General features: G+C 58.1%; 1 protein-coding gene across 3 annotated transcripts; it reads right to left on the minus strand.

Annotated features, from left to right (window-relative positions):
- Positions 1 to 2,431: 2,431 nt before the first annotated feature.
- NPDC1 (neural proliferation, differentiation and control 1) lies at positions 2,432 to 25,141 on the minus strand. Of its 3 annotated transcripts, XM_030286482.4 has the most exons (9): positions 24,964 to 25,134; positions 12,157 to 12,300; positions 6,875 to 6,982; positions 6,575 to 6,748; positions 6,392 to 6,458; positions 5,388 to 5,472; positions 5,158 to 5,237; positions 4,961 to 5,057; positions 2,432 to 4,059 (listed from the first exon to the last, which is right to left on the minus strand). In XM_030286482.4, the coding sequence occupies exons 1-9, from the start codon at positions 25,055 to 25,057 to the stop codon at positions 3,982 to 3,984; spliced, it is 927 nt and encodes a 308-aa protein (XP_030142342.1). In that variant the 5' UTR covers positions 25,058 to 25,134; the 3' UTR covers positions 2,432 to 3,981. The 3 variants fall into 3 exon arrangements, with proteins under 3 accessions (XP_030142342.1, XP_030142341.1, XP_030142340.1); XM_030286481.4 differs by having other exon boundaries at positions 5,158 to 5,472; positions 12,157 to 12,297; positions 24,964 to 25,141; XM_030286480.4 differs by having other exon boundaries at positions 5,158 to 5,472; positions 24,964 to 25,139.
- Between the last annotated feature and the right edge of the window lie 768 nt (positions 25,142 to 25,909).

Genomic DNA, 25,909 nt, shown 5'->3' on the forward strand with positions numbered 1-25,909 from the left:
TCGTGATGATATTCCTCTTAGGGGAAAAAATGGCCTGGTGGATGAGCTGGAATTAATGAGTGTTCCTGACGCCTGGCAGGACATGTACCAGGCTGCCCATCCTGGCTGTGTCAAACTGCTCCAGGAGGGAGGGCAGCCCCAGGAAAATGAACTAAGGATTCAAAAACCCTGCGGGGACATGAGCAGCCCTGAGTGAGCCCTGTGGCTTCTGAACCTCGGGGCTTCCATGTCCAGAGTGGTGAAGCATCTTCCGCAGCAGGGGCTGGATTTAGTCTGCCAAGGGACTACCTGGACAGTGCTACTAAGGATCCTGTACCCAGTGTTTTGCAGGCAGACCTGCCCACTGTCTGCTATGCTGCTGCCTGCCCCACTGCCAGCGGGCAGAGGAAATCTCTCTGCGGGACCCCGATGGCAGCCATCAGCCATGCTCCTCCCGGGCTCCTGCTGCGGCCCAGGGTTTCAGAAGCTCCTTGGCTACGCAGTAACTCCCTTTCCCTTTGATTTATTGTTCCCGGGCTGGACCCCCTCCTCCTGCCAACCTACTTTTTCTCTCCATCCCCCCGGGAAGCCTCCCAGGCCCCCCTCCTTTCCCCCTCCCCGGCCCTCAAACGCATTCCTGGTCCTTTCATATACAGACTGAGGGGAAGGGAGACGTTGACTTTGAACCGGCCCCTTTGTAGGCACGGGGGCCAATTGTGGCAGTGATGGTTTTAGCTGGGGGATGTGGAAGGAGTCAGTGGGGTTTCTCCCTGTGTGCCCCCCCCCCCCAATACATTTCAATGATTCTGGGTGATTTGGGGGTGGCTGTGTGAGGTTATTGTATAGGGTCTTTGAGCACCGGTGACCACATCTCTTCTGGCTACTCCAGAGAAGATGGATGGATGCATCCTTCCATGAGCCCATATCTGGAACCTGCTAGTGTTCCAGGCTTGGTCTGGCTCTGTCTAAGGCAGTCAGGAATCAATGGGATCCTGCTAAGAAAATGGGAGCATAAAGAAATGTGTCTGCTTTAATGGCTCGCTGAGATGGTAGCAGGCTGGAGTGGGCTGAGATGTACATCTGCTCATCCTCCCTTTGCTGAGTGTGGTGATGTGGCACTGGTGCTTGGGATTTTAAGAGAGTGGATGAGGACGGATGATGTTTTATTCATGGTCAGGCCACACTTTTCTGTGGCAGGTGATGGAAAGGCCATTGTGGGGGGTTGTGCTGCATACCCCTGAGTTGCCCACCAAAGAGGGGCTGCAGTCCTGCACATGGTGGGTCAGGGTCCCATGGTGAAGGAGCCACTCCAGGACTATCTAAGGAGAGCTAGACAGGGGGTTCATCTCCAGAAGCCCCATGCCTGGAGGAACGCTGATCTGCTGCCTGTCAGCACAACTTGCTGGGCTGCAGCTGGCGTAGGAGGACAGTATGAAGTCAGTGCTTCCAAACCTAGACCAGGGGAAAATCACAGAGGGTGTTTTTGTCCAGTTCTGTCCCCTTATTACAAAGGCCCTGGACTATAATGTGGGTCTCACCCACACCACCATAGTGCCTGAATACACCAGTGGGCTCACCCTGTTTTGTTACAGATGGGGGAAGTGAGGTGGGGGCTTAAGGCCTTGGATGTCTGCATCAGGTGCCCTTGTCCCTGGACAAATGATTCTTCTATGCCTGGATGTGTGGTAGGGACAGGGATTCCCAGGGCACACAGGGCTCCTGTGGCCTCCATGCCTAGAGCAAGGGGGGGCTTCCCAGGCAGAACAATCAAGTTTTACTAAAAGCTAGAACTTCACAAAATGTCTGGATGGGCTCCAGGAGAGATTACTGGGTTGTGGGAGCAAAGGACAAATTTGGGGACCTCGGCACAGAGGAGTGAGTGCGTTCCAGGTTGGGTTTTCCCAGGACTGAGCCCTGGGGGCATCTTGGGCTATATGGGGTGTGCACTGCTCAGGGCTGCAGCTGGAGACTCCCATGAGAGAAGCATCCTGGGTGGGTGCTTTGGCGGTGAGTCAGCACCCACCTCCGGCTGCTGAAACCTGGAGAGATGGTATCAGCCTGATGGGGGGGCTGGTGTGATCAAAGGAACTGGGCTACACACAATGCAGGGACTCGATAGCCCTTATCTGTCATCCCCGAGGTGCTAAGGACCCTGGGTGCAAGGGGCGGAGGGGGGTTGGGTGCTTGCTGCAGGGCTGGGTGCGGGGGCTCCCATCGGACCTTCTTCTGGAGAAACTTGGCAAATAGACAAGAAAATTATCCCCGGTTCTTTAAGTGCCTGGGAAAACCATGGGGAAGGGTTTGAACACTCCTCCAGCTGCACAAGCAGAATGGCTGCTCACTGTTCCCCAGGGAAGGTTTGGGGACCCACAGCATCCTCCCTCGTCCCCTTCTCCCACCCCACCATCGAGAGTAGCCCCCCAAGCCTCAGGCCCCACACCACACACTTGCATGGGTCTCAAACATGGTCGTTTAATAAAATCTCCTTTTAAAAGAACTACAATTCATACGACAACAATGAGAGGTATGGAAGAGTGGCAGCAGCCCAGGGGAGGGGGAGTGCAGGACATGGGGACAGAATCTGTGCCGTGATGGCCTCATGGCCTCAGTCAGCCACCCCGCCAGGGACAGGGAATGGTCCCATGCCACCACCACTCACCAGCACATCCCTGCCACTGCTGCCTGCCCTGCCCATGCCTGCCTGAGTGTGCAATGGCTCCAGGGAGCACAACCAGTGACCTGTGGCTGTGACAGTCCACAACAGGGTCTGGACATGAAGCCACCGTGCAAAGTAACCCAAACTGTGTTCTTGGCCTTCCACTGGAGGGGTTCATAGCCTATGTATCCAGGAGGGTTTGAGGAGCAGCACTGAGCTCCAAGCAAGAACATGTTGGTGAGGGCTGGTGAGGCTGGATGTGGGCAACAGAGGGGTGCAGGGAGTGTCTGAGGCTTGAAAGGTGCCTGGGGTGGAGCAGTGGAGACTGTCATCTGCCACAGAGGGATACTCAGAGAATGCATAGTGCCAGCCTCCACAGGGATGTTGCCAGGGCATGGGCTCTGTGGGATTTGAAGCAGCACAGCAAAGCCCCCTGTGCCTTGGCTACACCTCTCAAGCCACCCCAGCTCCCTCCAGTCCTATTCCTTCCTCCCCCACAGCCACATAAGCTTAAAAACAAAACCTGGAACACTTTTTCTGAGCTTTTACCCCACTGAGGCCTGTGGTAATAGAGAGCCCATCCTCTGCCAGCATAGACTGATGTGCGCTCCCAGGCCACAGTGGCACTGGGACTGTCCTGAAGCCCAGCACTCCTAAAGGGGTCAGAGCACAGGGCAGCATCTGAAGGAGCAGCCTGGGGAGTGATGCCAGTGCCTGCTTGAGCTGCTCTTGCTTCTGCCATTGTCTCCCAGAGCACTATCCTGCTGCCAGGAGCTGCCCACGCTGGGGTGGAGGAGGCAAAATGGGCACTGAAGCCCTTAGTGATGCCACCAGCTCCAGGAAAAGGCTCCATCCTTGGCAGAGGGGCTTTGGGCAGGCTGGCGGACGTGATGCCATGCATGAGCATGCCCACGGCCCTCTCCTGCTTTCTGACCGTCTCTCTGGATCCTTCCCAGCTGCTATGCATCAGCCTAGCTGCAGCTAGGGCAGCAGCCCCCTCCTCAAAGCCACTACAAAGGGACAGTGCCGCAGCCCCCCCTTCCCCCAGCCATTTCTGTGCCAAAGCAGCCGCCCCCCTGCACCCGCAAGAGCTGTGAGCAAACGGCAATGCAGGGACGCAATCACAGCAGCAAAGAGGACAAGGACGTTGGAAATGGGGGCGATCCCCCTCCGTAGCTGTTAGTGGGTGTTTATTGGGCAGGTGTCGAACAGTCTGGCAGGTCCCTCGGCCCAGCTGTGGGTGCTCCTCCCTCGGCCCGGCTGTGGGTGCCCCTCCGGCACGCAGCCCCGCTGGGCACGGCCATAGGCACAGTCTGTAGCAAGCTCGGGCGCAGGAGATGGGCTGGTTACTGCTGCGACGTGGGGTTGGAGGGGTGTAGGGAGGAGTCGTCAAACAGTGGGTTTCTCACTTCCATTTCTCCGGTCTGCCGTGGCGGCGGGAGAGGGATAGGGGAAAGAAAAGGCGGGAGGTCAGAAAGCAGTTGGGATTCAGCTGCCCCATCCCAAGGGGTTTGGGTCTGAACCCCAGACCAGCAGGGAGGAGGGAGAGGACGGGGACAACCGAGTGGGCTGCAGTGACAAACACCAGGACTCCCATCACCCTGGAAAGGTGCTGCCTCCCTGGCAGGAGGGAATGAGGTGGGGTGATGTGTAAAATCCAAGGTCTTGGGTGGGATGGGACCCCACCGCTGGGCTGGGGGACTCAGGACAGCAGTCCCAGCCTGGCTGGCAGGAACAGAGTTTCTTCTCAGACTGGGGACCCCAGGACGGCCCCTTCAGCGGGCCTGGCAGGAATGGGGTGCCCTGCCCAGACTGCCTGCCTGCGATCAAGTGCCCTTTAATGGGCCTGTAAAGACCCACTGATGACCCTCGATCTGGGCCCTGATGGCCACTCTGCAGCTATTACCATGTAAAAGGCTCCTCTAAGTCCCTTTGTGCTCTTTGTACCCTGGGCTGTTATGAGCTGCCCTTCCCCGAAGTCCCCCTGCTAGCCAAGACACAAGGACAAGCCTCCCCAGTCCCGGTGCCCAGGAGCGGTGACCATGTCCCTGTCACCACAGGCATGGTGGGTCAGGTGTGCCAAGGGCTGCTCTAGTTATCTGCTCCAAAGGAAAGCCTCGTGCCAGGACATGCACTCCTGCCCACCGGAGAGCTTCAGTGGGAGCTGACCATGGACATGGGGGGAGCAGAGGGCAGAGCTTGGACCACCTCAAAGTTTGATGAAGAACATGTGGAAAAGGCTCCTCGCACAGAAGTGCACGTCCCAGGCACATGTTGGACACCCCCACATGCACAGGGACCCCTGGCTTTCCTGCACCCGCATACCGGAGCCAGCCCAGGGCACTCGTACACCGTGAAGTCCCCATCCTCATTCTCCTCATCAGATGATGCTGAGTCCGGCAGCTTGGGCTCCTCTTTATGCCTGGGGGAAAGAAGATGTAGAGAGGAGGTGAAGCCCAGTGGGATGATTAGGACCATCCCAGTTAATGGCAGGATACCCTGTCTGCTACCAGGCTGCTTACTTCTCCAGGCAGAGCATCTGCTGCTTTTGGTGCTGGTAGTGGTACATTTGGGCACTCTGAGCCAGCGTCTTGTCCCCAGGCTGTGGAGAGAGCAGGAACAGCTGTGTAGATTGGGCTTTGGAGGGCCCCAGTCTGGCTGGTGGAGGGTCTCCACCATGTGGGAATCCCTCCAGCAGAGCACTGAGGCCCGAGTGCCAAACAGCCCACAGGGAGGGGTATGGGCGCCTTACCGAGATCTTGTCATAGGGCAGGGGGCTAGCTACTCGCTGGGCTGAGTAGTCTGCTTTCTGCGCCAGCCTGACCTCCTTCTGCAGCCTGCCAGGGAGGGGCATTGGAATCAGGGAATTACTAAGGTTGGAAAAGTTTTCTAAGATCAAGCCCAGCCATTAACCCAGCACTGCTAAAGCCCACAACTAAACCACATCCTCAGCTGCCACATCCACATGTGCCACATCCACATGTTTTTTGAACACTTTTGGGGATGGTGACTCCACCACCTCCCTCGGCAACCCTTTCTAATGCCTAATGCCTGACCATCCTTTACATGAATCTTCCCTAATATCCAACCTAAATCTCCCCGGAGACAGCTTGAGGCCATTTCCTCTCATCTTGTCCCTTGTTCCCTGGGAGCAGAGCCTGACCCTCCCCTGGCTGCCCCCTCCTGCCAGGAAGCTGTGCAGAGAACGCAGTCGTTCTGAGCCTCCTTTTTTCCAGGCTAAGCCCTCCCGGCTCACTCAGCTGCTCCTCATAAGACTTGTGCTCCAGACCCTTCGCCAGCTCCAGTCCCTTCTCTGGACATGCTCCTGCCCCTCAATGTCTTTCCTGCCCAAAACTGAACCCAGGATTTGACATGCTTCACCAGCGCCCACTGTGGGCACAATTACTTTTCTAGTTCATCCTAGAGGATGTGAGGAGCCATAGGAGCAGACAATTCCATTCAGGAGCCAGTGACCCGTGGAGGGTCAGCCCTGTTCCCTGTGATAGCACCTCCATCCCATGGGGCCTGGGCACAAGGCACCAACGTGCTGGCAATGTCAGCACCCAGCGCCACAGTGATGCCCACACCAGGTGCCATCTGCTCTGGCATGGAGGTGTCTCACTACAGCCCCAGCCAGCTGATGCCACACCCTGGGGGGACTATTGCCTCTCTTCCAACCCCTCATGCCTGAGAAACATGGGAATACACTGCCCTGGGCACAGGGTCGCTGAGGGACTGTCAGCAGCTCCAGCTCACCTGCACCAGCAGATGGCCGCCACGATCAGCGCTGAGATCCCGGCCACTGTGCACACCACAATCAGCCCTGCACAGGTGGAGAGGACAGCAAGGGACAGCAGGTGAGCTAGCAGCATGGTGACACCAGCCCATGCTTCCCTGGTGAGGGTGTGAAGTCCCTTCCTCTGAGCCCCAGGGTCTCACCGAGCACCATGTTGTCATTTTCAGGGATGGGGGACGCCTCCACCGGGTACTTCTGGACCGTAGCAGTGGTGGGGAGGGTGGTGGCTGCCATGGTGTCAGCAGGACCTGGCTGCAGATGCCCCTCTCTCAGCCCACTGGCCACACGCTGTCTGTTGCTGCTGGGCACTAGGGTGGCTGTGGGAGAAGACAGAGCAATGGTGAGTGGTGCCCAGGCAGCTCCAGAGGGCAAACTTGCCTGGGGTGCAGGGTCTGGCTGCCACAGGGTCCCTGGCACTGCTGGGAACAGGGATGAGCACTTACTCCTGGTTCTGCCATCCTGTAGCGGGTGGTGGAGAGGAGCCTCCTGCCTGGCCAGCACATCCGCAAGAAAATCAATTTCTGCCTCCAAGCTGGGAACAGAGGTCCGTCCTATGGGAGAATGGGTGTGAGACAGGCACTGTGGGGTGCAGGTGTGTGCCCACCCCCAGGGTCAGACCTGTACCCCCAAGAAGAGGCTCCTGTCCCAGCTCCAGCAAACACGGGTGGTGTTCAGTCTGAGGCCCCTCAGATGCAGCTCTCCGAAAGCTAGGACCTATGGGTGTCCTTGCTGTTTTCGGTGGGATTTTTCAGCCCACAAATGCTGGAGGATCAGGAGAAACAGCATCTGCCCTCGTGCCAGAGGCAGCAGGTCCCACAGACTCTGTAAGAGAGGACAGGGTGCCAGCACCAAGTGTGCAGGACCTGCCCTGTGTCCTTGCCCCTGGGGTCACACAGCAGCTCTGAGTGAGGAGGGATGGCAGCTGGACCAGGACAGATACTCCCCAGCTGCCCCGATTCCTCAGAGGTGAGGGGTAGGAAGCTTCAGCACAGTGAGTTACAGTCAGAGGACACCTGGTTTCACCCCAAACACTGGTTTTCACCCCAAATTCACCCAAATCCTTTATAGCTCAGGGTGGCTGGAGCCACCCCAGAGCAGGGCTCAGCTTGGCTGTTGAGCAGAGCATGGGAGCCCTTGCTCCAGTAGAGGGGTTGGTTCCTGCCCAGCACCTGGCGGGATGCAGCTCCTTTGGGAGCCCCATGCAGTGAGGGATGTACCCCCAGGGGCCGGCCCCAGCAGCATCTCACAGGTGGCTGCCCAAGCCCATGCCTCAGCACAGTGCCCACCTGAGACATCTGCCCCTCAGGGGGCTCTTGCAGCATCAGGCACAGGCAGGACTCCCACTCTGGCCTGAGGTGACAGCATTGCAGCAAGAGTGGAGTCGCTCTTCTCAGGCTCATCAAGCAGAGTCCAGCTCTGACACTCACCACTGCTTTTAACAGGATTAAACTCAACTTCAAAGGCAGTAGACATCCCTGTCCCCATCTCAGTCCGCATCCTATCCCTGCTTCCTTTGCCCATATTCAGACTGTCCCCTCAGAGAAGCCCTGGGGCCTAAATCCAGACACACTAAGGCAAGGTGGTACTGGCAGCTTGATTCTCAGAGAATTCAGGGTTATAACAGTTACATCTCCTCTGTAATCTGTCCTCACATTCAGTGTTTGGAAATAAACCCTGATTCCCTCTGGAGCTGTGCACAACAGCCACCTTGCTGCCCCATGACTCAGAGCCACATGAGCCAAAAAAATGCAAAAGGGGGACACTCTTGCTTTAAACAAAAGCACCAAGAGTCACTGTCCCTACATCCTACATGCCCTTGTGTCCCCAAATTGCCCCCAGCCTCCTACCATTGGCTAGAGCCCTGGGTTTCCCTGGCTCTTTGCACCCTGTTATTTGCATCCCAGAGCAGCATCATGGCCAAGTGGTGCCAGGTTGGGGCTGTGCCAGTGCTGTGCCCAATAGGTGAGTGCCATGGTGACAAGGTGCCAGCATGGGGCCAAGGTCTCCCAACAGGCAAGGGAGTTGGCATGGGACCCAGTGTGACAGCCCTGTGCCTTAGGGGAACATCCTGGTGCCCAGGATGGGGATAGCCCTGAGCCAGGCGACATCCTCATGCTGGAATGGGGACATTTGGCTCTAACTCGCCTCTGCATTCTGGGAAAGGTCTGTCCCCATAGGGGACAACCCTGTCCATCCCATGTGTGCCACCACCAGGCTGTGCTGGTGTTGGATGTGATGTGGCTGGAAAGAGGAAAATAAAGTTGAAAAAGCAGCCAGAGCAACTGCCAGGTCCCTCAGCCTCCCAGCTTGTGGGAGTGTGTGAAGTGGCACATGGGAAACTGAGGCAGCAGTTTGGGGTCCCGGCATTGCTGCAGCGCATGGGTTGTGCCACTTACCTGCACTAACCAGCTTTATCACCAAATTCTCTTCAAGTGGCTAAAAGCTGCTCACCTCCCATTTTGTGTGGCAGCTAAACCTCACTTAGCAAGGGGAGGTTTAGCTTCCACAGCTTCTACCACACATTTGAGGGCACTGAGGGCTGGATCCTTCCAGGCACTGTCGGTGTGTGGGATGCTGGCCCTGAGCTGCTCCAGGGAACAGGGGGCCGGGGTGAGCCCCAGTTCTTGCCTGACTGCCCCAGGAACAGGAGCAGAGATGTCCAGGCAGGGCATGAATGGGACAGGGTACACAGGACATGCCACAGGGGCACTCGGGGGTGCAGGCAGCGCTCTTGCATGGTGCGGGTGCCCCCTCATGGCAGCTGCCACCAGTGCTGCAGCAGGATGGCATGGCCAGGCAGGCACACAGGCCCCCAGTCCCTCTGCTCTGCCCCTGGCCTCTCCTCAGGGCTTCCACCTCCTCAGGGCTCAACCCTGGGACACAACCTACCCTGACAGTTTGGGGAAACAGGGACCAAGACACATGAGGCTTCTGTCCTGGGCTGAGGAAACCTGTACCTGACAGTGTCCACAGGAGGGCACAAAATTCTTATAAATCCACTAATTTTTATAGTCGTGCCCCAGGATGGCTGATGTCCTCTTTGATGCTGGTAGCACAGCAAGCAGGAAAGGAAGAACACCCTTGTCTGTGAGCTGAGGGGCTCCTTTTTCCCCTTTTCCCAAAGTGCTTCCTGCAGCCCAGTGGGGCTCCATCCTGGTCAAGAAGAAGCAGGGATGAGACCCACTATCTCAAAGCACATCACTCAAACCCATCACAGCACAGACACATGCAGCACCATGGAGCGCGTGGGATTCTGAGTAGCTCAGAGCCCTGTGCAAGACAGCAGCAGCCAGGTGCAGACAGCCAGCTGTGGGATGCAGTGTACCCAGTGTAATCAAGTTTCATGCTCCCATCTCACCTCTGTGCTGATGCTGTGCCAGGTGTGCCAAGAGCCCTACACATAATGGCAGGAACATTCACATGCCCTCCTGAGACCCCAAATGGTGCTTTTCACTTCATAAAGCTGCTTTTGGGAGAGGATTCCTGGCTCCTGCCAGGAACTGTGGGGATAGCACAGTGGCAGGACCTCAGGATTGTCGTCACCAGCAGCCACAAGTGGCTCAAGGATGTGTAACCCTTTAAAAGGTCTGCCTACATAGCAAAAGGGCTGCACGGGTATTCCCTTTAAAGGCTTAGGCATCCTTGGGCTACAGCAGTCCTGTTTGCCTTGCACCTCCCCTTAAATGCAGCTATCACGGCCCCTCTTCATCCTCACAGCCCTCTCCAGTGCTGCTACCAAACAAAGGTACAGGCAAGATGAGAAAGAAAGCCCCCATGGAAAAATAAATGGTGCCTCCCTGCCAAGAGAAGCTGGGCATCCTCAGAATGCTAGAACAGGGGATATGGGAGGGGATCCCCCTTTTTTATTTAACACAGTCCCCACACTTTTGCTGCCAGAAGCTAGTGGCATTGCTTGAGACAACAGGATGGGACTGGGAGAGACCTTGGTGTCACCATCCTCCCATGTGGTGGTAGAAGATGGTACCATGGTCCTATATCTCTGCGTAAGGATCCAACTGTGGCCACATCCTTCAGAAAGGAGCTGGGTTGCTATGGAGACGCCAGCGCATGTGCAGCCCTTGCGAGGGGAATTTGCTCAACACTTCACATTAAAAAATGAACTATAAACAACTGCTAAAGCTATTCAGTGCCAGTGGAAGAAGAGCCTGTGGCAGGGGCGCTGACTGCTGTCAAACATCAAGTCTACACCCTATTGCTGTGCCATCCCCTCTTATCCTCCCAGTCATCCCTCTCAGGTCTTGCTTTGGGGGTCTCCGCTCTGATTTACAGAGTAATTATCCTGCCAGGAGGAATGGCACTGAAGGCATGCTGCGTTCTGATATCTTCCATGTGCCCACCTAGGCTGAGTGAAGGATATCTCCAACTGCACCCCAGTAAGACCCTGAACATGCTCAACAGCACAAAGCGATCCCTTAAAACCCAGAGGACCTCTCCATGTCTGCATGGTGCTCAGATGCAGGGGGAACTGCTTGCCTGGTTCAATGACCAGTGCTTGTCCATCCTGCCTGGCATGTGGACAAGCCACCCTGCATGTTTTTAGAAGCTCCCCAGGAGTTAGGAACCCCTTTGCAGGAGACTTTTGGGGGCAGCGGGAGTGAAGAACAGGTGGAGAAGGGTGGGCTGGGAGAGATACCAATACGTTCTGCACCAGGAGGTGACTCAAGAGGTGCTCCAAAGTACCTTTCGTCCAGGCAGTCCCCAGCAGAACCTACCAGGAACAGCCTGAGAGTGTGGCCAGTCCTGGCCTCTTCCCCAACCACAGAGTACACTCCACTTTATAGCAATAAATAATTGTGTGGAGCCATAATTATGGTCTTGACTCACCTGTGAGATGAGCCCATGATAAGGGGGCACAGAAATAGCTCTGCCACAGCTTTCCAAGATGCATGAAGAGCTGACTGTCACACTAAAAAATGCCTATGCCTGACCTCCAGCACTGTCTTTGCAGCTGAACCAGGGGCACAGGTGCCAAAGCCACATTGGGAGTACCCTTCAAATATTGCAGTAGCAGTGGGATGGGTGACCATGGGCTGCTGCACCCGGGCTGCCACAGCTCTTTAAATCCCTCGGGAACGGAGCCAGGAGTAACACCCAGTACGACCCTCGGTGCCCTGGTGTGCAGCCAAGGAGTGGTCCTGCCTGTCACAGCTGACTGCAGCCCTCCCAGGATGGATGCTGGGCATCACCCAAGGCAGAAACAGCAGTCCTGAACCACAGGCCAACATCTCGAACCAAAGGCAATCAGGCACTGAAATCCCAAACACTGGCACCAGCTCAGCCCTGGGATGGGTGAGGCCATGGGCAGCATAAGTCACCGGTCTGTGTGCTGAAGGCGGCTCCCCTGCTCCTGCAAAGCCCGAACCCTGGAACAGCCAGGCGGGCCCTGGAGATCCCCAGAAGCTGCGTGTCCTACTCCTGTCCTTGGAGGTCCTAGGCTCCCCATGGTGCTGACAGGGCCAATCATCAGAGCAGGATGCAGGTAGAGCAGGATGGGGCTGCCAGCCCAAAACCACCCCCCCGCTGAGGCGAGTGGGGTGAGAGGGAGAAGAGCAGCTGTCCCCACAGAGATACAGCTGCCATGGAAAGAAGGAAGAGGATGGGGTACTGCTGGGGTGGGGGGCTGTCCTGAGGCACAGAACCTCCCAGAGCTGCAGAGGTGCAGTGTAGGTGTGCAGGCAGAGGGGTGGAGGGTGGGTGCACCTACCACTGGGTGAGAGCTGCTTCTGGACACAGCGCCCACGGTCGTCCTCCTGGAAGGGGGGCAGGCAGGGCCCACAGGCACCTGACCCCGGCGGGCAGAACTCCCGGCGCTGCAGGGCACAGTCCAGGCTCCGGGGACACGACACTGCTGTGGGGACAGGACAAAACAGCTCAGAAGGAGGAGAGGGGTCAAACACACCCCCAGGTCTGTTCATGGCTTTTTGGAGTGGGATCCAGCTGCCCTGGGCTGCCCATGGCTGCTCCTGCTGCAGCTCCCAACTATCAATGGGCTTCACCACAGCTGCCCCAAGGCCCCACTTTGCCTCAACAAAGCCATTACCAGCTGGAATTAACCACGAGGAGTTGGATTCAATGATCTTCATGGGTCCCTTCCAACTAGAAGTAGTCTGTGACTCCATGACATGCACAAGGCAGTTGAAGTGATGAGCATGCAGTGCCCATACCCCTCAAGGGTCCCCAGCCCCAGGGTGCTACCATCCTGTGGGACACAACGTGGGAGGGCTGCAGGACCTGCAGACTCTCCTGCCGCTGCCTGCCCTGCATGGGGAGATGAAATCCAACCAGCACAGACCGATGTGTGGTGACTGTCAAATCAAAAGTCCCAAACTCCCCCAAAGCCTCAGCAGAGTGTGACAGTGCTGGTATCAGCACTTAGGCTCCCATCCCTTCGGCATTCCCTGCAGGAAGCAGTGGGAGCCAGCCCTCCCGGGCACTGAACTGTACTCCAAACCTCACTTGCAGTTTCATGGGGTATCTCATGCCCATATCAGCCCCAGGGAGTCTCTACTCCCTGGGTACAGGCATGAGTCCCCCAGGCTCCAGCCTCACCAACCCACTGTGCCATGGCAGTGCCATCATGGCTGGGTCTTCACCCCAGGAGGTGGACCTCCCTGGGGGACACAAGGTCCCTGTGTCCTACACAAAGCTGAGTCCTGGGCCAGGTGATGGTGGCAAACCATGTGCAGAGCTGGAGACAAGTGACACGAAAGGCCAGCACTCAGGTACCACCTGTGGCAGGGGGCTGTTGCGGGGACACTGGGGTCCTGGCTTTGATGGTGACACTGCTGGTCCTGTGGCAGCACAAGTATCTTTCCCTCACAAGCTGGTGGCGGTGTGGAACCAGGTGCCCCTCAGTGCACCCAGCTGGGCACAACTGCATGGGAGGAAGAGCTGGATGGGGCCACAGCTGGATGGGGTTGCACACACTGCCTGGGGGTGGCACCCAGCTGCCCTATTCTGCCCCTCATCTTGCCCTGCATGGCAACACCCGCAGCGTTCCTGCAGGCAGCAGTGGGCAGAGAGCAGGACTGTGGGGCTGCAGGGCCAGGCTGGCAATGAGTCACAGCCGGAGCAGGCTCCCAGCACCGGCCCACGCACCCCAAGCAGCCCCTGCCAGCCCTTGCCACCCACACAGGCACCAGCACTGGCTACCTGCTTGTCCCTGCACCCGTGCCTGGGAACGGCATCATCGGGGACAGCCCCAGCACACTCCACAGCGAGGGGCACCACGACTGTGGGGGCTGTCCTGAGCATCCCCAGCCCTGCAGCACACCAGGGGCGAGGGGCCCAGCACCCTGTACACAGTTGAGAGTCCTAAACAGGACAGAACCGGCAGAACACGAATCATGACAGTTCTGCTCCCCCAGCAAGGGCGCAGGAAAGCTACCACCCCAAAGCCACACAAGCAGGATATGCAACCCCCTGCCTTTGCATGGCCATATTTCACCACCAACTGCTCCCTGGAGAGTGCAGCTGCTATTGAGAATCCCCAGCCTGTGCCCAGGCAACTGCCCACTGCACTCCATGAGGAAGTCATCACCTTTCCCACCTCGGCTGGCACTAGCAAGGGTGCACCAACTGTGATTTTAATGCTGGCTGACCCCCACACCAGGCACAGCCGCCTGGAGGGGGTGCGTTCAGGGTGGGGGAAAGTGCCTACTGTGCCCATGGGAGCTGGGTTTTTTTGCTGGACTGTTTGCTCCCTGGGAAAGGTGTGAGGTTTGGCCATGTGGCTGGGATGCAATTAGTGCTTAATGGGCAAATAATCAGATGTCTAAGCACAGAAATTGGACTTGGCTCCTGGCTTCACCTCCCCAGCGTTATTCTCAAGGCCACCCTGTTTAAAAGACAGGGCAGGAGGAGGACGTGGCACTGTGGAGCCTCAGGCTGGGGACATGTCGCAGTTCCGTGGGGCAGTGGGGAATACACCTGTACGGCCCCTGTCTGTGCCACAGGCCCGTGGAAACACTTCCTCCCAAAACAGGTGCTGCCAAAAGCTGATCACTGGTGGAGGAAGTCACCCCAGTCTGGGTCACTCCTCAGAGCCACCTTGTGAGGAGTGATAGGGGCAGAGCCCTGAGCCAGAGCAACTGGGTACATAATGCCCAGGCTGGATCCCAGTGAAGGTTGTTATCTCTGTTTGAGGAATGAACTGTGCTTGCCCAGCTGTCACTGGCTGCAATTCACAGCTCCCCATATGTCACCAGCCAGTGACTGGTGAGCTGGCATCGCTGTGTGGGCACCCTGTGGACTGAGGGGGCCCTCAGGGGCTTTGCCACTCCCTGAGCCCACCTCAAAGCCCAGCAGTGAGAGTCCTTTGCTGGTGGAAGTGGGCACCTCAGTGCCATGCTAGGTGATGGGGACTCAGCACTCTGTGTGCCACCAGCCAGATGCCACACGGCCACCTCCAGCCCTGACCGCTGCCACCCTGTGAGGCTGTCAAACTACACCGCCCAATGCTGCCCCACCCTTGCACACTCACAGATTGCTCGGGGCTGGTGTCACCTGTCCAGTGCTTGAGCAGGCAGGTGGTGGGTTCAAACACTGGCCATGGGTTCCCCCTCCTGAACACTCACCCTGAGGCAGGGTACTGGGGTTGGCATGGCATGTTGGTCCCAATTCCACCCAGCTGTGGCCACGCCACGCACCTGTTACCAGTGCCAGCATGCCTGCTGCAGCTCCTAGTCTTAGCTCTGCACCTGCAGGGCTGCTGTTGAATCTGGGGAGTTTGGGATCCCCCCACCCCAACCATGGTCCCTGCTTGGCACCAGTGCAGCCCAGCATGGCCTGGCCACAAGTGGGATGGGCAAGGCGGACCCAAGCTGGGGTCCTGCGAGGACCTTAACCCTGCATGGCCCTGCCAGCAGGGCAGTGCAGACCAGAGGAGCAAGCAATGAATGATATGGAATGTGCAGCCAGCACCAGACACGGCACAGCCAGGATAATGCTGTTCAGATGCGCCAGGGGTGTTTGGAGGAGGGGGATGCTCCAATTGCTGTTGTTGCCCTGCCATGGTGCTCAACTCCTGTGCAGGGAGCCCAGAACAGCACAACTGGGGTAACCCCTTAAACCGAGCTCAAGCCTGGGCTGAGCTGCCGGTGCTGGAGGAGCCGAGTGACTCCTTGCAGGCAGGACCCCAGCCCAAGGCCAGTGGGTGCATGGGATACAGACAGACGGCAGGTGGGCATGAGCTGCAGACACATGTAAACAGGAACAGACCTGTGCCCAGGAGGAAACATGGCCATGTTAGCAGCAAGCCTCTGGATGTGTTATCCATGGGGGAAAGCTGAGCACACAGCTCCATCCCCAAGGACTCAGCCTGGGGAGAGCTGTGCTGGGCACCCAGGGTGGCACTCAGGACCAGCAGAGTGCTTGTGAAGGGGGTGCCCAGGCAGGGCATAGAGCCACTGGCAGTCACAGACTGGATGGAGCAGCTCTTCCATACTCATGCCAAAACATACAGGTGAAAAAGAAACAAAAATAAACCCGAGGAGGACATTGGTGTGGCCAGGGAGGCAGGGACTGCCCCCACTGCGTCACTGCTGCAGATAGAGAGATAAAAGTGAACGTAAGAGGATAATTGATTAGGGCTGAGCACTGGTGCGAATGTTTAAGGTTCTGGCAACCCCAACACCCAGCCTCCCTCCCAGCGCCAGCCCCAGTGCCAACAGTGGGAGCTGGCAGAGCCCAGGATGGGCTGAGCCCACTGGGCACTGGCTGCACAGCCACATGGGCACAAAGCAGCCTGCCCAGGACCACTGGGTCTGGCCCCTCTATGGCAGCAGGACATGGCCCCTGGTGGGACATGGGTAACTGAGGGGGAATATCGGGGTGTCTGGGGAAAAGGGTGCAGATCTCACGCCCACGTTGGGCCCTTGCATACTGGCTGAGGCTGAGGGAAGAGCACAGCAAGGCCATGACAGAGCTCCAGCAGCGGCAGCAGCCCCCACAAGGCCTGCAGTGGTGTGGTCTCTGCCAGCTCCACTCCAAGGTCATTCCTTCTCCTCTTTTTCCTCATCCTCCTCCTCCAGCCAGATAAGGTGGGAACTGCTGAGGGCCCTGCCTACAGCCTGCCTTCCCGGTACTTCCACTGCCAGCTGGCACTGGCCGTGGCTCCCTCCAGCTCTGTAAAGTGCTCCTGGCTCTGAAGGAGCACTCTGGAGCCGGCCCAGGGCAGGCTGGTGGGCAGGCATCAGACAGGCAGGCTGGCATGATGCACCCACCAGACCTCAGCCCTCGAGGGCTCGCTTCCCCCTGTCCAGAGCCTCCCTGGGCAGGGGCAGTGCTGCTGTCCAGCAGGAGCAGGGGTTGCTGAGGCACCCCAGCACCTCACCTGCATTGCCCCATGCCCACGGATGTGAAATGAGTCAGTGGTAGTGACTGTCAGCAGCTGCAGTAACAATGCCAGGCTGGATGCTGTACACACCAGCCACGGCTGACACACACCAAGCAGAGGTGACACACACCAAGCACAAGTGACATGTAGAGTGACTGCAGGATGGAAACCTTGCTGGTGGCTGTGACTTGGTGGGCTTTCTGACTCAGCTGCATCCCCCTGCCCTGCTGTCTCTTGCACTAGGAAGCAGGTGGATGGGGACTGGGCTGGACCCCTGGAGCAATGCCCACTCCTGGACACAGCTGGCATCACTGCCTGGGCAGTCCCTGTGCCACTGCCAGCAGCTGCTCACATCCCTGCTGTGCTCCTGCCCCTGAAAATGCAGCAGCCAAGCCCCCTCCCACCAGAGACAGTGGAGCAGGGCTCTCTGCAGCGCTGACCCAGCAAACCAGGAGTGGGGGCATGCTGGACACGTCATGTCACTGCTGGGAACAGAGCATGTGGCACAGCCATGGCCACCAGTCTGGCCCCATGTCCTGCAGCAGCACCGGTGTGTGCTAGTCCACCAGTGAGGGAGCAGCTGGAAGTGCTTCTTTGTGCTTCAGCAGATTTCGTCAGGCAGAAGCAACATGCCACCAGCTCCCATCCCTGAGGCCACCAGGGCTTGTGTCCTGGCTCCCAGCTTCCGCTGGTGGGTGATGAGGTCTGGCCCAGCTGGCAGAGATATCTCCAGCACAGTTTCTGTCATGGCCAACAGTGCCAGCAGCCTTGTGCCTCAGGCTGAGGACAGGGAACACCCGTAAGGAACCCCTGGGAGCAGTCCCTATCCCTGCACAGCAAACACCTCTACTGCACCCTGCTCCCACGGAGAGGACAGTCCCACTGATGGGACAGTCCCACCAGACACAGCCCCACCCAGGAACTACGGAAAAAGGCCTCATCCTCACCACTCCCACCTCCATCCTCACCCAGCTACTGCTGCTTTTGGGCCACCAGCCCAGAGCCCTGGGCTACAGGCAGGCAGACAGTGTGATGGGCACCTATGCTGCAGCCCTGAGGCCATCATGATGGGCTTCCAGAGCTTTGTCCTGCTCCACGTTCAACGCCCAGGGGGAAAGGGAGGGTCAGGAGGAGCTGAGTTAGGTTCCTGCAGAGGCGGGAAGATGCCAAGCCCTCGGCATCCCCAAACACATTGCCTCCCAACCATTAGTGTTCCCCCACAGCCTGTCCCTGTTCTAGAGGAGCACCCCAAAATCCCAAGTTGCTCCTGTGATTCCAGGCTGGGGCAGAACCAAGCAATCTCCAGCAGGCTGAGGGAATGAAATTTTGTGTCATCATTACTCAAAGCCCTTAAATGGACCAGAAAAATCCCCGTTCCTTGCCCTGGCAGCCTGCCTGCTGTGCAAAGAAAACAGCTGGATTGGCAGGATTGTAGGAACAGGAGATAGCACCAGCACGGTTGGAAACAGCTTCAGCAAACCACAAATCCAGACCCCAGCAGAGACTGGGCAGAGCCAGGAGGTATTAGAGAACATGGCTCTCCTTGCCTGTGAGGAAGGCATCAAGCCAGCGAGACCACCCCCCCCCCCCACCCCCCGGCCCCGGTATCCCAAAAATCCTGGATCCTGACAGCCCCAGCTCCAGCCCTGCAGAGGCTGCCACACCCAGGATGTGCACCACTGCATCCCCTCCTGTGCTCCTGCTATGCCAAGGGATCTCCAGCCACAAGCGGCTTCAGATACTCAGGAACAGAAGAAATAATTTAAAAAGGCAAAAGGTAAACCAGGTGCCATACGCCATTCCCCCAGTCCTAACCGCCCACATCTGCCACTGGCTTTGCTTCGCTGCATGCACACCCACCCACGCTGAGGACTCCAATGCCACCCTATCCCAATGCATCTGGCTGCTCTTTTGCAGCCTGAACCACCCACTTTAAGTCTTGTTTATCAGGTTTTTCTCAAGTAAATACCAACGAAATCTGCACATGCACTGAGCCGGCTGGGTCTGGGGTTGGGCTCTTTAATTCCCTTCTTATTGGGCAGGTTTTGCATCACATCACAAGTGAAGCAGCTGGTAGCCAGTGCACAGCAAGCACCATCAAGGGGCCTCTCCTCGCACCCCTGAGGTGCTCCAGAACTCTCCAATGAGCAGCGCAGCACAGCACTGTGCTGGACCTTTGCTGTGCCGGCATCACAGAGGATGGGCAGCCCTGGCACTACAGACCCACCTGAAGCACTAAGCAGTCTGGAAGGAAGGGGGTGGGGTCCAGCTCTCTCCTAAGCGCATTCCTGGGCACTGACCCATCAGCAGGAGAGCACCCCATGGGTACACACTTGCCTGGTGAGCTGTAGCAGAGCCACAGCCCTGGGTTAGCTCTCTGTGTGATGGCAGGGAGGTGGGAGAGCGCAGCCCACCCCACAGCTCAGCACCCAGGAGCTGCCAGGCCAGGGGCCACCACAGCTCAGCCATCTGAAAGCAGCCACAGACTCCCATGCACTCTCACTACTGGGCTGGAAATATCCATCTGGAGCAGCAGCACCACTGCACCCACCAGGGCCAAGATGCTCTTTAGCAAAGCCAAAGCCATCCCACATCACCACCAGAGACATCCTGCAGCCTTTGGGAAAGAAGCACCAGCAAAATTTTGCTGATGACTCCAGCAGCTCAGAGGTGGCATTGTTCAAGGTGAGGATTCTGTCTCTCTGTCCAGCTCCCTTTGTCTAAGTTCCCACCAGCCCATCACCCTGAAACAGAGGCCTGGGGACATAGCTCCTCACCCACGGGTGCTGCAGCAGTAGGAGCCAACCTTTATAGCTGTTGGAATAGCCATTAGAAGAACAGCCTTTGGAACAAGGGCTGGTAAGGGGATTCTGGATGGGCACCCTCCATGCTGGTGGACATGCAAGAGCAGAGGCAGGCAGAAACGCAGGGGCTGCAGCACCCACCCCGCTGGGGCTGCACCCGCAGGTACACCCACACTGACTCAGCTACCACCAGTGATAAAGACCTGCAGGGCCATTGTATCCCATGGGGCAGAGCCCAGAAACTAAGAGGCCACATCAACAGAGAAACTGGGTGTCCATGGGATGCACAGCTGCATCCTAGGGGTGCTGGTGCATGCAGCATCCGAGGGTTCTTGATAAAGGTATGCAGATGGTGCCAAGAGCTGGACCCAGACATTTTGGGGTATTTGCTGCATAGGAAAAGTCAGCTCAGGGAAACCCTCTCCTTCCTAGCCAGGAAGCCAGGAATGATGGCTGCAGGATGGGTCACGTTCCAGCAGCTCACCAGGCTGCCCTCTCTTCCCATTTAGGGCCCTCTCACTCTCTCTGACAGGTGTGTGATGATGAAGTCCCCGAGGCAGAGCAGCTCTTCACCCACAAGAGAGCAGCCATGGGTGCAGTGGAGACCTGTACCTTCCACACCTCCTGTCTCCACTTCCACCAGTCTCCTTTCTATAGGAATGGAACAGGGGCCAGGAGCCCGGGAACCCCTGTATCACGATGAGTCAGGGTCCCTGACAGCACGCAGCTGACATGTCACCTACCTAGTGCGATGGGTTCCCACTCAAAGAGCGAATACCTCTCAAAAGCTTTGCCATCCTCTATCTGGCAGGAAGTACCCCAGCATGTGCCAGAGTGTGCATGGGTTAACATGGGCGGTTGCAGCCCAAGTGCTCAAGGGCAGGATAAGGCAGGAACCAGGACCCGCTCTGGCTGTGTTTCCTTCCTCCAATTCAAAGCTCACTCCAGGCACTTAACAGCCACTTTCTTCCTGTTGCAATTCTCTTTAGCTCACAAAGTGGCTAATTACAGGCCTGTGGCTGCCATTTGGAGTGGCAGCAGCACTGGGTTATGCCCAGGCACAGGAGGCAGATACCTCAGTGCTGGCAGCAGCACTGGGGCCAAGCCCAAGGGTTTTGGGGCCAGCCACCCAGGGGAGCCACTACCCCCCATCAGGGACCAGACCCAGAGCTCTCAGTGGGGACCAAGCACCAGGGCACAATGTTTACGGATTTAATGTGGGGATAGGACTGATGGCACCTTCTGTACTCTGTGCCCAGGGACCCAGCACCTTGCACATGGGGAGAGGCCATCCCATCAGCCCTCTTGTCCCTGGGCACCAAACCACCCATCCTGTCCACAACATGCCCATTGCTCTTGTCCGCAGCAGCCCTCATTAACTTTCTCATTCCTGGAGTCCCCACAGTGCTATCACCCCTCCTGTCTCTAGCATTGCCACACCTCTCCTGTCTTCAGCACACTGTCCATCCCACGACCCCTTCTGTTCCCCCTGCCACACTCACCCCTGATATCCCCCATCATTCCTCTAGTCTCCAGCATCCATCACCAACCTCTGTGTCCCCAGTGCCTTGACCACACTGTCATCCCCTGACGCTGTGCCCCCCCCGGAAGCACAAGGCAGGGCTAAGCCGATTACCTCCCTTAATACCCCCGTGGCCCAGAAGAGACATTTCAGGCAAACATCGATGCACCTTCCCCTGAGTTGTGGGAAGACTCGGGCTCCCTGGGGACTAAGGGATCCCTGGGCTGGGGGACCAGTCTCCAGAGCTGCCAGGAAATCGGAGATCCAAAGGACCCAACCCTGCACAGTGCAAGCAGGCCCCTGGCTCCAGAATCCAGGGCTCCCCAACCTGATCTCCAGCTCTCCGCACACGGCACCCCCAGGGTATTGCTGGGGTGCACATGATTTGTGAGTCCCCACAAAGGTACAGCAAAAGGGATGAGGGACTTTCACCCCATCTCTTCCATAAACTCTTCCTTGATGCTGATTCTGCAATTGGAATTATCAGACATCTTTCCACCCATTCCCCTTCCTCAGGCCAGCAGACAGAGGCCCGCTCATGTCCCTGGCATGGGTACCAGCTCCTTGGAGCCCCGTGGGATGCCTGTGCCCCACATCCAGCTCCTCCACACCTCATGCACACAAGGGTTCCTTTCCCACAGTGAGAACCAGCTGAGCACAAGTAACCCCAGATAACGAGGCGGAGACATTATCTCCAAGAATAAAACCACATGGGCAGCACTCCAGCTGCTGCATGGAGAAACACCTGGTCTGCACCAGTGTGGCAGAGGACACCCACCACGAGAGGCTTGAAGGGATGGGGTGGCTGAGTGGGACTTACTGCCCACTATTCCCAGGAGGGATCCAGACAACCTTTCCTGTGTGTCAAGAAAAAACTGCTACCTGCAGATTGACTCACAGGATGTTGTGGGTCTGAGATCACTCCCTTCGCTCTGCAGGCAGCCAGGCAGCACCCATGGGCGCAGCACAAGTCCTGATGTCTTGCTCCCAAGAGTGGCCTGGAGCTGCCGCAGCTTCAGGGGTCAGCATGGAGGTCCCTGGGGCTACTGCACCCACTGTGTCCCAACCCTGTTCCCAGTGCAGCGACAGACAAGAAAGCAAGGAGGAAAAGGTAAGAGATGGACAATCCTACCACAGGCTGAGCCTGGGAACTTCCCAGGGCATGGCTCCTGCCTAGCCATACCCAGCTGGGAAGTTTGAGCAGCACCTGCATCACTGCAGAGCAGGGGCAGCCAGTATCAACACCAGCATCTGTGCTCCCACCCATGTCCCTGCGGAGCAGCATGAGGAGAAGCAGCAGTGCAGAGCCAGCAGGTCAAACGGGGCCAAATGGGTCACTTGGACTGGAAATAAAACTCATATTTTGCTGAGCGTCTTCTCCAGATGTCTGGGATGTGAATTTGGCAACCTAGTTACTCAAGAAGTGGAGAGAAATATGGCTGTCACTCATGCTCCAGGAAAGGAAGCCAGAAAACGAAGCAAGGCAGGGCCTCTGCCCAAAGCCTGGTATGATGCATAGAGACATGTGGGAGAAAAAAGCCCAGCTGAGGAGCAGCAAGCAAACCTAAACTACCTGCAACACCTCCAAAGCACTGCTGCACTTCCTCTAGCTTGGATCAGGCTCACAGCAAGATAAGGATGTTACTGAGCCACGTGCAGCTGCATCCTGGGAGATGGCATGTGCTGCATGGGCTCTGGGTTGCAGCACCAGCCAAGGAAAGCAAGGAGGAGGAGAAGAAGGAGATGCCAACTCCTATCTGAAGAGCCTTTGATGGAGATGCAGAGGCAGGAGGATATGGGTATGGTGGTGTAGGACCTTGTCCCTGGCTCCCTCCTTGCCAGGAGCCAGTTTCACCACAGAACAGGAGTTACTCCTGGGCTTGCCAACTCCCCCTCACAGCCACCCCCAGAGAAAGCCAAGCTTGGCCCCATCTGCCCAGGAAAGGCAATTATAAAGTGAGAAGAAACAGCCTATTTCTGTGCCCCACTGCACTCAGAGAAGGGTGGTGGGATTGGGACAGAGACACCTTTACCTGCCCAGGGATATTTCTTCAGCCATCCCCAGAAGAAACCTACCTGGAGCTCCCCACTCCACATGCCACATGCCATACAACCTCGAACCCCTGGCAATGGGATGCTGCTGCTAGAAACGGCGCAAAGACACTGTCCCCAGCTTCTCTCAGGGGAAAGAGGTTGAGCTGAAAATCCGACCCCACGTGTGCCAAGAGCAGCATCCCAGCACTGGAATAGGCTGCTGATGTGCTGCCAGGCTCCTCATGCTCACCTCACCTCCAGCATCCTCCTAGGGCTGGGAAGGGAGGTGAAGGGGAAACTGTCACCATCCCCTGACAGCACCTGGACACAGCCACCCCAGCAGCACCTCAAGGGATGCAGCCCAACCAGCACTGCCAGGCCAGATGACCCCACACTAACCCCTAAATTCAGGAGCAGAGATTATGCTGGATCACTGGTGGCTCATCTGAGCTGCCCGGATCTCCTTCCTCCCATCTCAGGCTGTGTCAGCAGTACCTCTGGGTGGGCCACCCCAGCCCTGACTTGTGGGAAGAGGGGGAGTGCAGGAGCATCCCCACCTCTGCCTCCAACCTTCCGATGTAGAAACACACAGACGTTTTGATTCACTGGGAGATTTAAAAATTATTGCAGCTTCCCGCCGTCTCTCAGAGCAGGTGGAAGCACCGCGAGGCCACCGGGCCCCGGTTGACATCAGGCTGTCTGCCGGCGTCTGCCTGCCCGGCGTCTGCCCTGCCGAGAGCCAAAGAAGGAAAACAATATCGGATCCGCAAACAATGCTGGGAGCCAGGAGGCCCTTCCCGGCTCCTGCGCCAGCGAGGCGGAAAGCACCTGCCCGAGCCAGGCCGTACCCAGGCAGGGACACGGCACCTCCCCGGGGCGGGCAGCCACCGCCTTCCCCGCAGGTGCAGCGGGGCCCGGGGCTGCCTGGAGCTGCCGGGGTTTCTGCGCCGTTGTCTATGCTCCTAACAGCCCCGTGCACCCCAGCAGTGGGCACAGAGCAAGGGGACACGGAGCACGTCCAGTGCCAGACGCTCCAGTAGGGGAAATGTCCTAACCCAGACCCCGAAACTCAAACAATTCAAACCTGAACGCCCCGAAACAACCCTTCAGCAGACAGCAGGGCAGCTTAGGGCGGTGCTGCACGGGAGGGCGCGAAGGCCACCCGTTCCTTCTGCCACGGCAGAGAGCAGAAATGTCACCGTCACTGGTGTAGCGGGGCGATGCTGCGACTGCTCCCGGGGCAAGGAGGCAGGCGGGCAAACAGGGTTTCCTTCAGCGCAGCCCCCGCCGGCTCCCCGGCATGGCTCGGTCACTGCAGCAGCCTTATTTTTTCCTTTGTTTCGGTGGTTTTTGATGTTGTTTTAATTTTTTCCTACCAATAAGGGTGCTTCATGAGGCCCGCTCTCATGACTGTGTGCTCCTTCCCCACTCCAGGATCCACATCCGTGGGTCCCGTCCCTTCAGCCCCCTCAAACAGCTGCTGGGGACCAGCCGTGCGGCGCTGCCACCCGCTGCCAGGCCCCTGCCTGCAGCAGCGGGCAGGAGAGTGACGGGAGGCGCTGCCCGTCCCCGGGGAGCGCTGCGGGGTGTGAGAAACCCCCGCGGGGCTTCGTGGCGGGGGCACCTCCTATCTTGCTCCACCCAAGAACACGAACACCCACGGATGCTGATCCCTGGTGGAGATGGGGATAATGAGGGAGAAGGGGGGGGGGGGGCAACCACACCAGGGTTCGTCGTGGGAGAGGACACGAACATCCGCGGGGAAAGGGAGAGGACACGGACAGGGCAGGGCAGGGGGAACGGAGAGGTACTCACCGGCCCGGGCGAGACGCAGACGGAAGGATCCGAGGGCGGTGAGCAGCAACAGCAGCGCTCCGCGGCGGGCGGCAGCGCCTCGGGCCGCCACCATCGTCCACGGGCACGGGCACGGGCACGAGCAGGCGCGGGGCCGCGGCGGCTGCGGGCGGCGGGGCGGGGCGGGCCGGGCCGGGCCGGGCGGGGCGGGGCTCCGCCGCGTTTGGGCTCCACCCCCGCCGCCAAGGCCCCGTGCCCGCCCCGCGGCGCCGCTCCGGTACGGGCGGCCCGGGCGCGCCTTGAGCGCTGCGCCTCGGAGCCCATTCCGGGGCCTAGGGTGGCTCCAGAGAGCTGGAGGGGGACTTTGGACAGGGGCCTGGAGTGACAGAATAAAGGGGAATGGCTTCCCACTGCTAGAGGGCAGGGTTATGTGGGATATTGGGAAGAAATTCTTCCCTGTGAGAGTGAAAAGGCCCTGGCACAGGTTGCCTAGAGAAGCTGTGGGTGTCCCATCCCTGGAAACGTTCAAAGCCAGGTTGGACAGGGCTCTGAGCAAGTGGCAGGTGTCTCTGCCATGGCAGGGGTTGGACTATATTACCTTGAAAGGTCCCTTCCAACCCAATGCAGTCTGTAATGCTGTGTTGGGGTCTGGTTATTCCCCAGTCCCACATGAATGGCATACACTGGGAGTGAGGAGCTGGGGAATCACACATGTGGGTCATGTGGCTGCTGGGGTGCTGCTCGGGGTGATGACTGGAGGTGTCTCATCCCGGCCTGCTCTGCAGCAGTGGCACCTGGCTTTGAGTGCTGGGTTTGTCAGACCTCATCTGCAGCCATTGGCTTTGGATGGAGGCGTGCACTGCCAAAGCACCCCCTCCCTCCCCAGTCAGAGCCACATTCCTGGGTCACTCCCTTGCAAAACCTCTTTCCATATCCTGTATTAGTCTCACATCTGTAGGGCTTGGTT

Source organism: Taeniopygia guttata, chromosome 17, assembly GCF_048771995.1.
Source record: "Taeniopygia guttata chromosome 17, bTaeGut7.mat, whole genome shotgun sequence".
NCBI lineage: Eukaryota > Metazoa > Chordata > Aves > Passeriformes > Estrildidae > Taeniopygia > Taeniopygia guttata.

What these genes read in the sequence shown, in the direction of transcription:
- NPDC1 (XM_030286480.4), bottom strand. Translation starts at nt 25,057, where the DNA reads ATGGTGGCGGCCCGAGGCGCTGCCGCCCGCCGCGGAGCGCTGCTGTTG. An exon ending in GAAGCAGCTCTCACCCAGTG is followed by an intron (nt 6,983 to 12,156) that starts GTAGGTGCACCC and finishes ATTCTCCCATAG; the next exon opens with GACGGACCTCTGTTCCCAGC. An exon ending in AGTGCCCTGGGCTGGCTCCG is followed by an intron (nt 4,060 to 4,960) that starts GTATGCGGGTGC and finishes CCGCCACGGCAG; the next exon opens with ACCGGAGAAATGGAAGTGAG.